This window comes from Capronia epimyces (genome assembly GCF_000585565.1).
Source record: "Capronia epimyces CBS 606.96 chromosome Unknown aczIQ-supercont1.4, whole genome shotgun sequence".
Taxonomy (NCBI): Eukaryota; Fungi; Ascomycota; class Eurotiomycetes; order Chaetothyriales; family Herpotrichiellaceae; genus Capronia; species Capronia epimyces.
The window spans coordinates 2,798,011-2,813,432 of NW_006912907.1; the positions used below are offsets into that span (position 1 = coordinate 2,798,011).

The window sequence follows — 15,422 nt, forward strand, 5'->3', positions numbered from 1 at the left end:
ATTCAACTTTGGGACGTGTCCAGGCAATGGCGTGAGGGGTTTCGGTCGACGAGACTCGATATACCGTCAATCCCGTAGAGATAACTAAGCGCTTGTCAATGGTCATTTAGCAACGGAGTGATAGACTACAGTTATCAGATCATAGGTCGGGTCATCACGTTCTGACCAAAGACAGCATCCCTGATGAGTGGAGCTTCTCAAGAAAATGGAAGCCAGGTACCAGTTTTCAGTTCTCAGTTCTCAATACGAAAATGATATATTAGTGTGTCAAGATGAGGGTAGAGCACTACTAGGTACACTTGCTCTGTATGTTTGCATGTTTGCTCGCTGGAAATGAAGAGAACAGGAAAAGGGAAAACGGAAGGTATGCCGATATCACGTGTTATGACCAAATTGGTACGCGTCGCTCGTTGCTCGTTGCGCGTTTCGCTTTGCTGGTGTTCCTCACATTTCCTGTCTGCTGCTGCAATATCCGTATAGGACATGCACTGAATGGCCGAGTCATTGTCTGGTGCCATTGGCATTCCTGAGCCTTTGCCTTTGCGCCCCTGAAACTCCATAGGGGTTTTACCATGAACGGAAGCGCCAGTAATGGACCAACTCCATCCAAGTTTGTGTTCATAAGCGAGTTACCTGCGCTTCCAGCCGCGACCAAGGTAAGATTCTTAGGCTGGTATGCTTCTCGCGCGTTCCGGTTCTAGTAATCATGCTGTTGACCTGAGGTGTCAGTGTGGTTGAATATGACAGCCTGAGAGGTCGGCTTCTCCTCGAACATACCTATCCGAAGAACGCGCACCCGATCCCTCGTGCCTCCGTCGATGTCAATCTTGTTCTAGAGAGCACACCATCGTCAGCATTGGAAAGAGGTAGATGGATCAACGTCATTGGATATACTCAAAGCACCCACCACCGATTTCGAAAGCGGAAGGCGGACTCTGCTCATGTCCCAGACCAGGCAGTACCTCTGCAGGCAATTTTGATCTGGGATGCCGGGCCGCTTCGAATAGCGGATTATGAAACTGCTCTGGAAGATCATAGTCAAATTCGTCAGGGATAAGTGAGTTCACTTGATGAGTCTAAGCCGAACGGTCAAGATCAAAGTCGTTTCCAGAGCGGCCGGCCTTCTACCCTTGCCGATCATACCAACTGCAACTGTGGTCTCTAGTGTGGCTTTTACGGCTGCTTTAGACTGGCTGCCATGACAGAACGCTCCAGCTTTGCACGAAATGGCTGGATTTTGAATCGAGCCGCCATGATCGGAGAATGACGCGGGCTGGTCCTCAAGTGGGAATCCACCTTCGAAACCGGAGCACTCCTTCAGCCTTGTCTCACATGCCAGACAAGTCTGCAAGAAATAACGCGCCCTTGCTGTTTTTTCTTCCGACAGGAGTTTTCTCATCTTTTCGCAGGTGGACGCAAATATCTGATATTCATATCTCGGGAAACTAGCAGATGCGCCTCCACCAGATACCTTCTCTGCGGCTCATAAGTCGTACCACTAGCGATGAATACAGGCCCCGGAATGGAGATTTGACTCCTGTTCAAACGGTAGAAAACACACCTAGTGGATTTGGAATCAAGTTTCAGAGATATGATGTTTTCCTCAGCTCCAGGTATCCTAGTCTCGAATTGGATGTGGTCGATTGTTCTGGACTTGGAATATGGACATGCAAGAGCAGGGATTTCAGTCTTAGAGCAGTCTTTCGAGTGTGTTCTGTTCGACCACTGGATTGTCTCAGTGCAGACGCTTTCGATCGTCAAATCCACGGTTCTCCTAGTCTGGCTGGACCCAGCCAGATACAGTTCAATTCTCGCAAATGACTTACGCGGTCCAGATTTTGCTCCAGCTTTCTACTATTATCATTAAGCTAGCTTCCGTCTTTTCTTTCAATCCTTCTTGGCCTGGTCTATGTTAACAGACCGGAATAACTCATCGTTCACGATCGCTCCTGACAACCGACCTGACCATGACTTCCAATGCGATTTCTGACGCCAGAGCCTCGCAATCCGACAGAATTGATACGGCTCTGGATTCAGACACCGCGTCAAGCATACTACCAGCCAGCCATGCAACGGCTTCGACCTCCATCCAAACTCTGCCTCCGGGCTCGTTGAAAACACTCAGCCCAGCGACTGAAGATATACGACCCAGCTCCTCTTCCGATTCTGGCGCGATAAAGGTTGGCCCTAGTCAGAAACACATTTTTGGCACGGATGGCGACTTCCGGAATAGTTCTACGCCAGAGCTGCGGGATCTGAAGACCGACATGATGTGTAACTGGCTCCATCAGCAGCAGCTAGAGAAAATGTGGTCTACAAACGGTCTAGAAGAGGGAGTCATGATCAAGAAAGCCAAGGATGAGTATAAATGCGCCCCTGAAGATCTGCGATCTCGTCCAGACGGATTGTTTGATGCGGTGAAAAAGCTCAACGTCAAGGTATCGTCCTCAACAGGAGTGAGACCGCTCTCCTTGCTAATGCCTTGTTAGTGTGCCATGACCATCAACACGGGAATCATCAAGCTCCTCCTCCGCAACCAGGGCATGTCGTATCTCCCACTAGACTCAGGTCTCCGACTGCAAATCCTCCCTAATATCTCACATCTCCCAGGTTGCCAGAAGCATCACTTTGCCGCCTTCATTCAAGACTACTCTATTCTTGTTGTCTGGGACGATGACCCGAACCACATCATGCGGCGTGTTCACGGCATTGTGGATCAACTGATCAGCATGTTCTGGAAGGAGGAGACTGCCGACGACGAGTCCGCGGCTCCGATGACGAGTGCAATGCCCAGCACCATCAATCTCAATGCTGGAGAGGATTCGCAAGGATCTGAGGTCGCAGTCAGCTTAGCCCCTCGTCGGATCATTCTCATTCAGCCTGTCCTAACAGCCATCACACTCGTGCTGCTTATGAGCGCCATCGGCAGTGGCTGGCGTGAAATCGCGCTTGAAATCAAGGTTGACCATTCCTGGATCCGGCTTGCGTTCATCTTTGTAGTGCCCCTCCAGTGTTGGCTGGCACTTTTCTTCATGCAGTCGGTTGCTGGCAGTGTGGCCCAGATCATCGGTCCTATCAGTCAAATGACTACGAACACCAAGTTCTTTTCGGGTCAAGCACCATGTCGACTTTCGACCACCTCCACGCTACCGCACGTCACGATTCAATGCCCGGTATACAAAGAAGGCCTTTGGTCGGTGATTGATCCGACCATCAAGTCGATCAAGGCTGCTATTTCCACGTACGAAATGCAAGGCGGCTCTGCTAACATTTTCGTCAATGACGACGGCATGCAGCTCATACCTGCAGACCAAGCGCAGGAAAGACGGGACTACTACGATGAGCACAATATTGGCTGGGTAGCAAGACCGAGGCATAATCCGAAACCAGCCGACGGCGAAAAGCCATTCATCCGAGCGGGCAAGTTCAAGAAGGCCTCCAACATGAACTATGCACTGAACGTGGGCGCCCGCGTCGAGGATAAACTTGCCCTCGTTGACCGTACCGAAGGCTGGACGTCGGAACGAGAGCGCAATGCATATGAAGCTACCCTGGCTGAAATCGTCGCCGAAGACGAAGGACGTACCCAAGCTGATGGAAACATCCGCGTGGGTGACTACATTCTGCTGATCGATTCGGACACACGTGTCCCCGTTGACTGCTTCCTCGACGCCGTCAGCGAGATGGAACAGTCTCCAGAAGTCGCAATCATCCAATTCGCCTCAGGCGTCATGAACGTTACCGACAGCTGGTTTGAGAAAGGCATCACTTTCTTCACCAACTTGGTATACTCGGCCATTCAATATGCAGTTTCGAACGGGGACGTGGCGCCTTTTGTCGGGCATAATGCGTTTCTACGCTGGAAGGCCGTGCAGGACGTTGCATACGTGTCTGCTGACGTGAATGATGGCATTATCAAGGAAAAATACTGGTCGGAGGCGACCGTGTCCGAAGACTTCGACATGGCCCTGCGCCTACAGACAAGCGGATACATCTTGCGTCTCGCAGCATATGCTGGGCAAGGGTTCAAAGAAGGGGTCTCGCTTACCGTGTACGACGAACTGGCGCGCTGGGAAAAGTACGCATACGGGTGCTCGGAGCTCATCTTCCACCCATTTGCGCAGTGGCTGTCCAAGGGCCCATTCACGCCACTATTCCGCGGATTTATCGCCAGCAATATGCCGTTGCCGTCGAAAGTGACCATCATGGCCTACGTGGGCACGTACTATGCGATCGGATCTGCGTGGATTCTCACGCTGGTCAATTACTGTATCATTGGGTGGTTCAACGGGCACCTGGACCACTACTATATCGACAGCTTCAAGATCTACTTTGCCATCATCCTGGTGTTCACCGCGCTTGGCAATGTCGCCCTCGCAGTCATGCGGTATCGGGTCGAGAACACCACGCTGGTGGCTGCATTCTGGGAAAATTTCCGCTGGGTGCCGCTCCTTACAATCTTCCTGGGCGGCATCTCGCTGCACGTCTCACAGGCCATCCTCAGCCACCTCTTCAGCGTCGACATGACTTGGGGCGCGACGAGCAAGGAGGCCACCGACACCAGTTTCTTCAAGGAAGTGCCCGTTATTCTTCGCAAGTTCCGCCTGACGTTTGTCTTCTGTGCCGTCGTGAGTCTTGGGATGATCATTGTCGCGGGCGTGGGCCCAGTCGGCGCATTGGTCCCCTATGACTGGCATATCTCCTTCTTCACCGCCATCTGGCCTCTGGCGACTATTGTTGGTAAGTCTCCTTTATGGCGGTTGAGAAAACAAGTCAGACATCTGATGACACCCGACTGAGTCTGATGTGATCACACGCAGGTTCACACGCGCTGCTGCCCCTCGTCCTGAACCCAGGGTTGATGCAGTTTACTTTCTGAGACTAAAGCCGGTTGGTTACTCCTCTCTTAGGTGTCGATGCAAGGAGAGAGGAGAGCATGATTTGTCAGAATGATGGCCTTGGAGTTACAGGATCGATGAGATGGAGTTATCATATCCAATATCCTACCCCATGCCTAGTAATTGCTCATAGGTTGGGTCACCCACGGAAAGCGGTCAGACGGTCAGACGCAGGGAATGTATTATAGTCATAATCATCAAATTCATCAACATAAAAACTCGACCCTGGGGGGGAAGGGGGGGAATTCCATTCTCCTTTTTGCTTTTTTTTTTTGGCTTGACGCTTGAAGCTTGACGCTTGAAGCTTGAAGCTTGAATCCCTTTCCGCTTGCTGTTTGTACATTACTTGGGTCTTGGGTCTTGTCTTGCGCCTTACGCCATCCGCCATCAGCCTTGTAGCCGGCATCCCTGGTTGTTGTTGCTCGCATCAAACGCTCCTCCTCCTCCTCCTCCTCCTCTTCCTCATCATCAGAAATCAGGAACTCCGAACTCCGAAGCAGGAAGTCGGAAAATCAGGGACTCCAAACTCCGAACTAGGTAGGAAGTCGGAATCCAACTTTCACGGAAAGAACCAGCCACTAATCAACCATCGATCTGGCGGAGGTTGAGGCACCATGTGGGTTATGCCGCCCAGCAGTAGATTCTGCGGGACAGGTTGCGGCGGCGGGTGCGGCGGCGGTTGCGGCGGCGCAGCGAAACCAATCAAGCCCGGGTGGAATATGCCTGCCATAGGGAGTTGCTGCTGCGGACCGGCAACGGGAGCGGCAACGTTGCCGGCAAAGGGATTATTCGCTGGTTGTGCATGGAGGTTTTGCAGACTTTGGATCAGTTGCTGATGTAGTCCTGGGAAAGGTAGGTTCGCATTCGGTTGTAGTCCTTGGATCTGAGCTGGGGCTTGACCTTGGGCCTGGCCTTGACCCTGACCTTGACCCTGACCTTGACCTTGACCCTGACCTTGACCTTGACCCTGACCTTGACCCTGACCTTGACCCTGACCTTGACCTTGACCCTGACCTTGACCTTGACCCTGACCTTGACCCTGACCTTGACCCTGACCTTGACCCTGACCTTGACCCTGACCTTGACCCTGACCCTGACCTTGGGCCTGGGCCTGGGCCTGGGCCGCTTGAGCAAGGGCCGAGGTGAGCAGGTATGGGAGAGTGGGTAGAGTGGGGGATTCATACGGGAACGGCTCGTATTTCCAGCTATCCTGTTCGATGAGAACGCCCAGGCGTCCGCAATACATCCAGACTGTATGGCGGGCAGTTTGCACTGCTTCAGTGACCATGAACTTTGCCAGGCTGTCGGTGAGAGGACGGAAGGGAGGGCCGAAAAGACCGGCGCCGCAGTTGACAACGATCTCGACGTGTTTCATCCACCTCACCCCGGCACCGAGCCCGAAGGATAGATTGCGCAAAACCTCCTCGAAGCATTTCAGACAGTGGAAGCGCACGGGCACCTTGCACAACATGGGCCATACCTCGTCGTGCGTGCGCTGGCTGACCAGTAGTAATTGCAGGCCGTTGTTGCGCGTGATGATCTCGAGTTGAAGGGCTTGGTCGACGATGCCGGTGATGACGGTCCGTCTGGAATAAGACGGGGTCGAATGAGAGGTCGGATAGAACGACGGTGTTGTAGACGTGCCATGAGGTTCGTCGGGGTTCTCAGGGCGCTGCGGGTTGCACAGATCCATCTCTATTCGATCCTTGGGGATCAGATAGCTGTAGATGTGTAGCCGGGTTTCGGCTGGCAGCCTCATGAAGCCTGAAGCCTCTTCGTGACGGGCGAGCGCGCTCATTGTCGATGCAGCAGACAAGGCAGCACGGGCATCGGCGATATCAAACCGCTTGATTACAGGGAGACGCTCTGACGATTTCGGGCTGTTGATTGAGGACCAGGTTGGCGGGTTTGTTCCAAGTAGATGGCACTGACAGTGGTCTTCAAGTTGGACTTGAGATAGACGGTGAAGGGAGATAGATTTATACGAGGGCTTGGCGGGATGGCTGCCTGGCACTGCATTTGCTTTTTCAATGGCTGGCCAATGGCGGAACTTGGTCCTGTCGAGATACAATTTGGCAGGACAGGACAGGGCAGGATTGGATTGTTTGTTCCCGTCTGGGGAAATCCATTGCAAATGCTACATCGCAATCAGAAATTCAGGGCGCCCAGTCATCATGATGCAGTCTACGCACTCGCTCTTCAAGGGGGTGGCATCTTGACGCCGAGGAGGGACGAGAGAAGCAGTAGCCTCTTTGACAGAAACTCGAGTAGAAGGTGGACTAGGAGTAGGTGAGCAGCCATACTTGGAAGTGTGGAAGTTTGTTTTGATTTCTTGGTAAGAAAGAGACTTCTGTCCATCGACCCACGGGACCATCCGAGTGATGGATGAGCATGTGCAACTGGAGGGACACAGATCTTTCCAGGTCTTGAAGAAGCTTGCCAAAAAATTCCCGTCAACATCCTCCGACTCATCTCCAGCGCCATATATTGCTGTCGTTGCTTTCCCCGGCCCTCTCTTTGCTCAAATCTCCTTGAGAACCTGAACCTCCTTCTTCTCAACCACCTCAGCCCAATGGTTTGTGGCGAAGACGCCTCCAGCAAAGACCGTAGCTAGCCACTGAACTCCGAGCAGGCTAAAGATTTTGACGTTGTGTTTCTTCAGCTGGATCAGACCAAACCAGACGGTTTCGACGCCATGGACTCCAAAGAAGAGGTAAAAGAGAATATCTTGCACAAGCTTGGAGTGTTTGGCGGCCTTCGCGCTTCGAGCCAAGATGTGATCGTGTATGAGTGAGCCTGGCTCGATGAACTTCCTCCGGGTAGACAGTACCATCAAGGCTGCGCAAACCAGCGTTCCAACTCCTTTGCTGCCCCTGGGGAATTCATACTGATCAATCGTGATGTAGGAGGCTTTGTGCGTCGCCATATTTGTCACAGAGAGCCTGGTCTGACTGACACGATGGAGTGGAATTTGGTCTGGTAAAGTATACACACGTATGTAAGCAGAGAGACAAAAGGAGACAGCAAAGTCCTTGTGTGGATCTGGTTGAACAATGGTATGGGTATGATGAGCTCTTATATGATCACCGTCGTTCTAGCAGGACGCCGGGTGCGCAAGCTTCCCCGCCCGGCGCGAGCAGAGTGGGACACGGAGATGGCTGAGCAAGGATGAGCGATTGAGAAGTGCTCCTGTGAATAACATAAGACTCAACGGACGTCTGTGAGGAGTACGGATTCACGGTTCACGCATTCGCGGACGCGGAAGACTCGTGCAGTGGCCGCAAAGGGAATGCGGTGCTTGCTGTCGCACCCTGCCCTGCGGTGGAGGAACGGAGAACGAGGAGAGGGGAACGAAGTCGGGGGTTGGTTTGAAGGCGGGGCACTTGGATAAGGCCAGCCGCTTGGTTCTTTGGGGCATAGCTTCCGTTCGGAACTTACCTTAATTATGCCGTATCAGCTCTCGGGATTTTATGGGTCTTGTAGTAACATGCGACCAGCCTGCCAGTCTCTGGGAAAATTATTCCAACTTGAACCAGATTCCAAGCGCAGGTTGACAGAATCTCTCCAAATCGATCAACACTCTTGCAATTTCGACCCAATGCCTCCCTACGATAGCGACTCGTCTGACGACGGCGGCGACGACTATTCGACGACCAATGTCATCCTTGGCTATGCCGTGTCTGATCCCTCCGGCGATGAGATCAGTCACGTTGGTGGCTATCCCAGTTGGCTGGACCCAAACCACCCTCCCCCTGCCGCTCTTGCCAAATGCAAAGTCTGTCACGGGTACATGTCACTTCTCCTACAGCTGAATGCAGACCTCCAACAGCACTTCCCCCATGACGAACGACGACTCCACGTTTTCTGCTGCAGGAAGAAAAACTGCTCGAAGAAGATCGGCAGCATCAGAGCTTTTCGAGAAGTACGGAAACCCGAAGCACGGGACAAGAGAGAAAAGAAGAACTTGATAGAAACAAAACCAGGTACACCAGTTCCGGACCTGGGGACGGCTCTTTTTGGAGGAACAGGCTCATCCTCAGCCATTGACGGTACAAATCCTTTCTCGTTGTCCAACTCGGGTGCGCAGCCAACTGCAAATCCCTTCTCCTCTATAGGCTCTCCTTCGACGCTGGCAGCGAAGCCTCCGCAACGACCGGTCGATGAGCCTGTGCCTCTTACCGAAACCTTTGCCGACAAACTCAAGATCGGATCCGATCGAGACGTCAATCCAAACAACGTCGAGGTGACGGAACACTGGCCGGAGCCAGCCTCGGTTCCCCCGCCCTTTACATCATTCTACCTAGATGCATATCCCGAAGAATTAGACAAAGAGCCGGTCGAGCTCACCAAAGCGGAAGCCTCGAAGACACAGTATGACGTGGACGACAGTGGAGGCGCAGGCGTCTCGCAGAAGGACGACTTCGAATCGGAGCTAGACAAGACATTTCAGAAGTTTTCGGACAGAATAGCGCAAAACCCGGACCAAGTTCTGCGATACGAATTCAAAGGCGAGCCACTGCTGTATTCCGGAACGGACGGTGTTGCCTCTAGATTTGTAGTGCCGCACGGCAAATCAGGAGCGATAAGAGGCATACCTAGATGTGAGAGGTGTGGCGCTCAAAGGGTTTTTGAACTACAGCTTGTCCCAGGGTTGATTTACGAACTGGAAAAGGACGAAGCGATGGACTTGGAGGACGGCATGGAGTGGGGGACCGTCATCCTCGGGACTTGTGCCAATAACTGTGGCGAGCCTGGGACAGTAACTTTTCAAGAGGAATGGGTCGGAGTGCAATGGGAAGAAAGGGTGGCGAGGAAGTGAGAAGAGACTGCTATCCTGGGCATAAGTAATGATAGGGTTCCAAACCTAGGCTCTCTGGATTTTGAGCGCATTCTGCGTCTCGTCTTCAACGTCAACCGGGCTGCGAATGGCGAAAGAATGTCTGTCGAGTGACTGTTTGACTGACACAGTCTGGAAGCCGAACTACTGTACTCGGTACTCGGTACTCCGTCATCCGTCCTCCGTACACTGGACTGTTTTACAGTCAAGCTGCAGCGAAGATCAGCCGCGGCGTGCCACTGGCAGTTACTACCTAGTAGTAGTACTCCTAGCACTGCTAGGGGCGGCGCCGAGGACTTGCTTGTTTCTTCAGCTTGCATGGCTCTGCCGGCGACATGGTCCTGTTCTATTGCTGCATGCTCCCTCGATGCAGTCTACCAGTGGTCACGTCAGTAGGGCAGAAGGACATGACTGCCTGAGGTGACGGGCAGACCAAATATCGATTGCAGTACGGAGTACTCCGTACCAACTATCCGTACCTACATGAACGGAATACGGATACATAGTAGTTCCATCTTGGTGTTCTATCCGTGCGGTGCGGTACGGCAACAAGGCTGCATTTCCATTTCCCAACCCCCGCCAATCTTTCCTTCTCCAGTGCTTGGCTTAAGATTTCCCACCACCCCACTCTCCCTCAGCTGTCAGAACTGTCACTGGCTGGCCAGGGTACTAGCAGCCACTTAAACGAAGCCACGCTAAGTCGCGTCAGGTCGCGTCACGTCACGTCATCCCTCGCGCCCGACGCGTAAAGTGCCAATTAATTGCTCCAAAACCCAAAACACGTCAACAGGGAGATTTCGGTCAGCCGTCCATCCCATCTATCTATCCATCCACATCCATCCGTCCGTCCGTCCAGACTTGCAGACATGCTTATCTAGGTATGCCACGGGTTCAACTATGGAGAAGTGTCAAAAAGAAATTTGAGAACAAGAAGATCACTATATTATGTCATCCCATAGCGCACTGTCCTGGGCGGATTCTGGGTTTTGTTCCCCCTGAGTATACTCCGTACTCCGGCACAAGAGCGTTCGGGGCTTCCGACTTCGCAAAGAGAAGCCGCCGCCGGCAACGAACCTGAATCCATGACACGCTCAAGACCGAAATGTGTAGATTGCGCGTCATGTGTATGGAGTAGCCGTACTACTAGCTAGACTTCGGAGCTTCGCCTCGCCTCACCCGACCTCGCACTAATCAGACCGGTTGATCAACGGTGCTTACACAGTCCAAAGTACGGATACAGTACGGGGTACGTAGTATCATCCATTCACTGGTAGGTATGTTCCATCGATTTATCCGATGTCGACCGCTCGGCGCGATGTACGTACATTAGGTACAGGACTGCAAGATAACGAAGCCGAACCTACCGAGATCATCAAGGCGGTTTCTGCGGCTGAAGAGCAGCTAGCTAATATTATTTGAAGCTCACTCTTATATGATGTTACAGTTACACCTGACCTGATAGAAACGAAACGAGACGAGCCTCCGGATGCCGCGGGATTTCGGTTTGCTTTTACCGATCTACGGTAATAGCTCTCCTTTCTACCGTGGAAAAAGCATTGGAACAAAGGGGCAGGTTCGAGATAGATGCGTACCGGCCTCTCCTCTGCGGCACTCTTCCCCAAACAAGACCTCGCAAGGCAGCGTCTCCTGTAACAAGTACGGATACGGATACGGAGTACGGAGACTACCGATAGTGCGGAGAGGCATGATCAGCTATCTTCCACCCCGTCCATGTTTAATTAACTATCGTACAGTAGATTACTGCACCGGGATGGCTGATCGCGATGTACGAGTCAGCAAATAATAGCACATCATTAACAGTAGGCAAGGTAGAGAGAGGTACGGAGTACTCCATACAATGTACTAATTAGGGACGGAGTTAGAGTACTCCCCAATGCAAATGGTTGTCGACAAGGAGGACCTAATTAATAGTAATAGTAATTAAACTTCGTTCCGTATCCGTTCCAAGTTCCAGCCAACTTCAACTTGCTAAAGTGCCTGCATAAGTCTCTCTGTCAAGCGGGGTGAAGCAGACATTGACGTACATACCTACGTACTGACAATCTTTTGGGCTGCTCGATATACGGAGTACATATGCAAGTCGATATTAATTGCCAATGGCTTGCAGCCCACCGCCCACCGCCTACCGCCTACCGCCACGCCCACTGCACATCACATGCTACATAGTACATAAGCTCGAACCTGACTACATACTAATCGGTACGTAGTAGCCGGGACGCAGTATTGTGGCGTCGGCCAGTCCCCGCGGCAAGTAAGAAGTGCTAGTCCTGTCCTTCTCATAGATTGGACAAATTTGACACCCTCATCCTTTCCCGTTCCCGCCTTGCGGAGTATTTCGCAGAAGCTGAGGCGCATAATCTAGCCGAAAGAGCACGCGATCGGGTCAACACCGCAAAGTGCACACCGCACACCGCAGGGGCTGGCAGCTGAGATTGTGGAGGGGTAGACTTAGACTCACCAGTATGCAATGCAGACGATCAGGACAAACTTTGGACTTGCTTCCAAGTGGGAACACGCATTAACTACGGACTACTACCAAAAACATTGGTGCTCAGCTGGATAGCTAACTTTGTACTACCTACTTATTTGCTCGTTGCTACCTACTTCAGCTACCTGCCGGCGGTGTGTTGAATTAACTGTTCGAGGATGCCGGACCTTGACTGCGATGCTGGATCGACAGATGCAAATGCAATGCAAGACCGGAAATAGACAACTGACCCAAACAATATCTCGCACAATTCCTTCCCGATATCCTTTCTTGAGCACCCGTACCCTGCATAACAGCAGAAGTACAAGATGCGTTGCGTGCCATTGGTGAATACAGATCAAAGGATACCCGCACAGCCTTGCATATCCCGACTTCCATTGTAGTAAGCTCAAACGGCGTACTCCATCCTGACCATCGCATGCGTCGTTGCTAGAACAAATGTGTATGTGTATCGTGATAATTCAAGTTGCTCATGACACGGCTATCATGTGTCTTCGTTGTTTGTTTTGTCGTAACGAGGTAGTTCGCCCTAAGGGTATTTGACGTCGTGAGATTGTATGACACGACGCACGAAACATCATGATCTTGGGATGAGTTCATCACCAAGCTGGAGGGCCAGGCCTTGGGTGGTTGGCGTCTTGCGCTGCAAGGTTGGGCTGCCAGAGGGAGGTTGCAAAGAATCAAAGTTCAACCCTCGTCGAGCAAACCGACTCGGTGTCTTTGCCAAATTCGGAGTTCGACCACCCCATTGAGCCTGCCCTGGAGAAGGGGTGACATTGCAAAAGTCGGCAAGGTTGAAGTTCTGGCCGGGAGTCTGGAGCGCACCGTTGAATAGTCCCAAATGTGTCCCCGGCGTGGTCATCACTGATGATGGGAGATGAGAATGTTGCGAGGGAGGGGTAGACGGCGGTTCTTTGGAGGAACTAGACGCTCGGTGAAAGTTTATCGCCGGGGAGCGGGATGGCGAGTTGGCGAGGTAGAGGAGCAGATCAGCCCCAGCTTGCTTTGCATTGACATTGAGCAGACGTTTGGTGGGAGGCGGAGTCCGAGGAGGTGATGAGGACAAGATGCTGCTCGAGGGGTGATTGCTAAAGGACGGGATTGGCAGGTCATGATCTTCGTCGTCAGAGTGGACATCAAACATGGGAGAATCGTCATTAGATGTTTGTGGCATGCCAACAGGATCAGTATGGAACAAGTTGTTCTCTTGAAAAGATTGTGACCTCCCCAGCACAGGAGACGACTGTGAAAGGCGGTGATCTTGCTTCCACGTCAAGGTGCTGGACTGCCGGTCAAGACCATTCGTCGACGACGATCTGACTCTCTTCTTTCTCGCACCGAAAGGGGGGTTGGGGACCTTGAATGTTGCATTCGAGGGTCGAGAAAAGCGGTTCTTTGCAATTGAGGGAGTAGGAACATATTCGCAGTCGGTCCCAGAAGAGCCATCGGATGGAGCGTCGTCCTCCGGGAATGGTCGTTTCCTCTTGAGTTTTTCTGCAACTTCAGGTTCAATGGTGGAGAGGGTTCGATCTTGCCAGCCATTCTGGGCTTTGAAGCTCGCAAAGGCTAGGCAATCTTGGAGGTTCCGAGCAACCTGGGAAGAATTTCAGTCCTAGGTCTTTTCGTGGCCTCAAAAAGTTCAATCGAGGAGGGTGGGCTACCTTTGCAATTTCCACTCTCCGCATCACCTTCTCGGCCACTTGAGCCGCAGCGTAAGGATATTGGAGCTGCTGCTGCTGCTGCTGCTGTTGCTGAGAGGCCATGCTGTTGCAGATACCGTCAAAGACCAGCATGAGGAATTGGTCTTAGTCGAGCATGAAGAAGGAGAAAGGTACAGGAGTGTCAAATATGTAGCAATGGGCCGGCACGTCAAAGCGCAGGCTAGGAATACTAGAGCTTGTCACTCCTAGGATCTAGAGTCCTGACTCGTGGGGCCGCTGGCCAGGGCAACCAGTGCAACTGCTGGGGGATGCTTGGTACTGGCGTTGGACCCCGATTAGGAGAAGACCATGGTCGAGGAATGGGAAGTTTGTCCTGATCAGTGAAGCAGTCCACTGTATCCGTACGACAGTGACCTACAGCCTGATTAACAGCAAGGAGTCGAGTGGTCGGCGGAGGAGCAGATGAGGAATCTCTGAGGCATAAGAATGTGAATGTTAGGCACTGCAGCCACTTTACTTTCGTTCTTTAGTTGACTTTGGGAGGGTGAGCGCCAGCCGAACCGTGGCCTAATGAAGCATCGGCACAGGCAGTGGAGAGCCACTTGTTGCGAGGGGTGAGTTCGCATTCCCACCCCAAGACCGCCTGCTGTCGCACCTACTTTTGTCGTGGCTGGTGTTGGTCCTCGGCCGTTCAGGCCTCTCAGCTCGGCTGCTGCTTGGTGTGCTCTACCACTGAGTCCACTGCGACGCTTACTTGACTGGCTGTGAGATTGGCCGCTGCGCTGGTGGTCTGCATCCCTGTAGGTGCCTGCAGCTTGCCTCGGCCACAGGAGTCTCTGCAGCTGAGTCTATTTCAAACCCGCGTTTGTCCATCATCCAATAACCCTCAACAATAGGCAGTTCTCCTCTTGTTTCCTCAGCACTCCTTGTCGCCCGATCTGGCGCCTGCAAACGATAATGGTCTATCTACTTCAGGTGTCGGCTGGCGAGGGCCTCCCTTCTGTGCCCGCCACCTTGGGTCGACAGTTGGCATGCCAGTGCGTGCATAGACGTTTTAGAACCAATCCATGGCTAGAGATGGCCGATGAGCTGTCAATCACCTCGACGGCCGTCAAACGAGAAGGATATCCCTCCTTACCCTCTGCATGGCCACTGACAAGTCTTTGAATCATGTTGGCATTGAGGTCTCGATCGAGGGAAGCATCTCCTTGTCTACTGCAAGAACCGTAGTGCTGACTAGGTGAATATGTATCCTCACTAATTGTCACTACCTTCCATCAGATCCGTGGCCAGCAAGTCACAAACCCTGTCGTCGGGATGCAGCCTCCTACTGGGCCATGATCTCGCTAACGATTCCCATTTCCGGCTTGACCACACAATTATACCAATACTTGTTCGAGAGATGATATGAGTAGGGCTGTCGGAAGGTTAGGCTCCGAAGTCGACCTGGACGAAGCTTGATGCAGCATCAGGCGGTACATAGACACCGTACGGAGTACGTCCTCAGATACGAATCT

At 52.4% G+C, this 15,422-nt stretch overlaps 6 protein-coding genes across 6 annotated transcripts; 3 read left to right on the plus strand and 3 right to left on the minus strand.

Annotated features, from left to right (window-relative positions):
- Window positions 1–572: 572 nt before the first annotated feature.
- Window positions 573–1,051, plus strand: A1O3_05650 (uncharacterized protein; the record flags this gene model as incomplete). The annotated part of the gene is made up of 2 exons (XM_007735770.1): window positions 573–673; window positions 730–1,051. Coding segments are annotated over 2 exons (423 nt in total), but the record flags the coding sequence as incomplete, so codon positions are not given.
- Window positions 1,052–1,967: 916 nt separating this feature from the next.
- Window positions 1,968–4,879, plus strand: A1O3_05651 (uncharacterized protein; the record flags this gene model as incomplete). The annotated part of the gene is made up of 3 exons (XM_007735771.1): window positions 1,968–2,438; window positions 2,490–4,740; window positions 4,821–4,879. 3 exons carry the CDS (start codon window positions 1,968–1,970, stop codon window positions 4,877–4,879), a joined length of 2,781 nt encoding a protein of 926 aa, XP_007733961.1.
- Window positions 4,880–5,723: 844 nt separating this feature from the next.
- A1O3_05652 (uncharacterized protein) lies at window positions 5,724–6,696 on the minus strand (the record flags this gene model as incomplete). The annotated part of the gene is made up of 2 exons (XM_007735772.1): window positions 5,724–6,015; window positions 6,083–6,696. The coding sequence occupies 2 exons, from the start codon at window positions 6,694–6,696 to the stop codon at window positions 5,724–5,726; spliced, it is 906 nt and encodes a 301-aa protein (XP_007733962.1).
- Window positions 6,697–7,419: 723 nt separating this feature from the next.
- A1O3_05653 (uncharacterized protein) lies at window positions 7,420–7,824 on the minus strand (the record flags this gene model as incomplete). The annotated part of the gene is made up of 1 exon (XM_007735773.1): window positions 7,420–7,824. The coding sequence occupies one exon, from the start codon at window positions 7,822–7,824 to the stop codon at window positions 7,420–7,422; it is 405 nt and encodes a 134-aa protein (XP_007733963.1).
- A 672-nt stretch (window positions 7,825–8,496) lies between these two features.
- On the plus strand, window positions 8,497–9,717 carry A1O3_05654 (uncharacterized protein; the record flags this gene model as incomplete). The annotated part of the gene is made up of 1 exon (XM_007735774.1): window positions 8,497–9,717. The coding sequence occupies one exon, from the start codon at window positions 8,497–8,499 to the stop codon at window positions 9,715–9,717; it is 1,221 nt and encodes a 406-aa protein (XP_007733964.1).
- Window positions 9,718–12,821: 3,104 nt separating this feature from the next.
- Window positions 12,822–14,007, minus strand: A1O3_05655 (uncharacterized protein; the record flags this gene model as incomplete). Its single annotated transcript, XM_007735775.1, has 2 exons — window positions 12,822–13,838; window positions 13,906–14,007. 2 exons carry the CDS (start codon window positions 14,005–14,007, stop codon window positions 12,822–12,824), a joined length of 1,119 nt encoding a protein of 372 aa, XP_007733965.1.
- Between the last annotated feature and the right edge of the window lie 1,415 nt (window positions 14,008–15,422).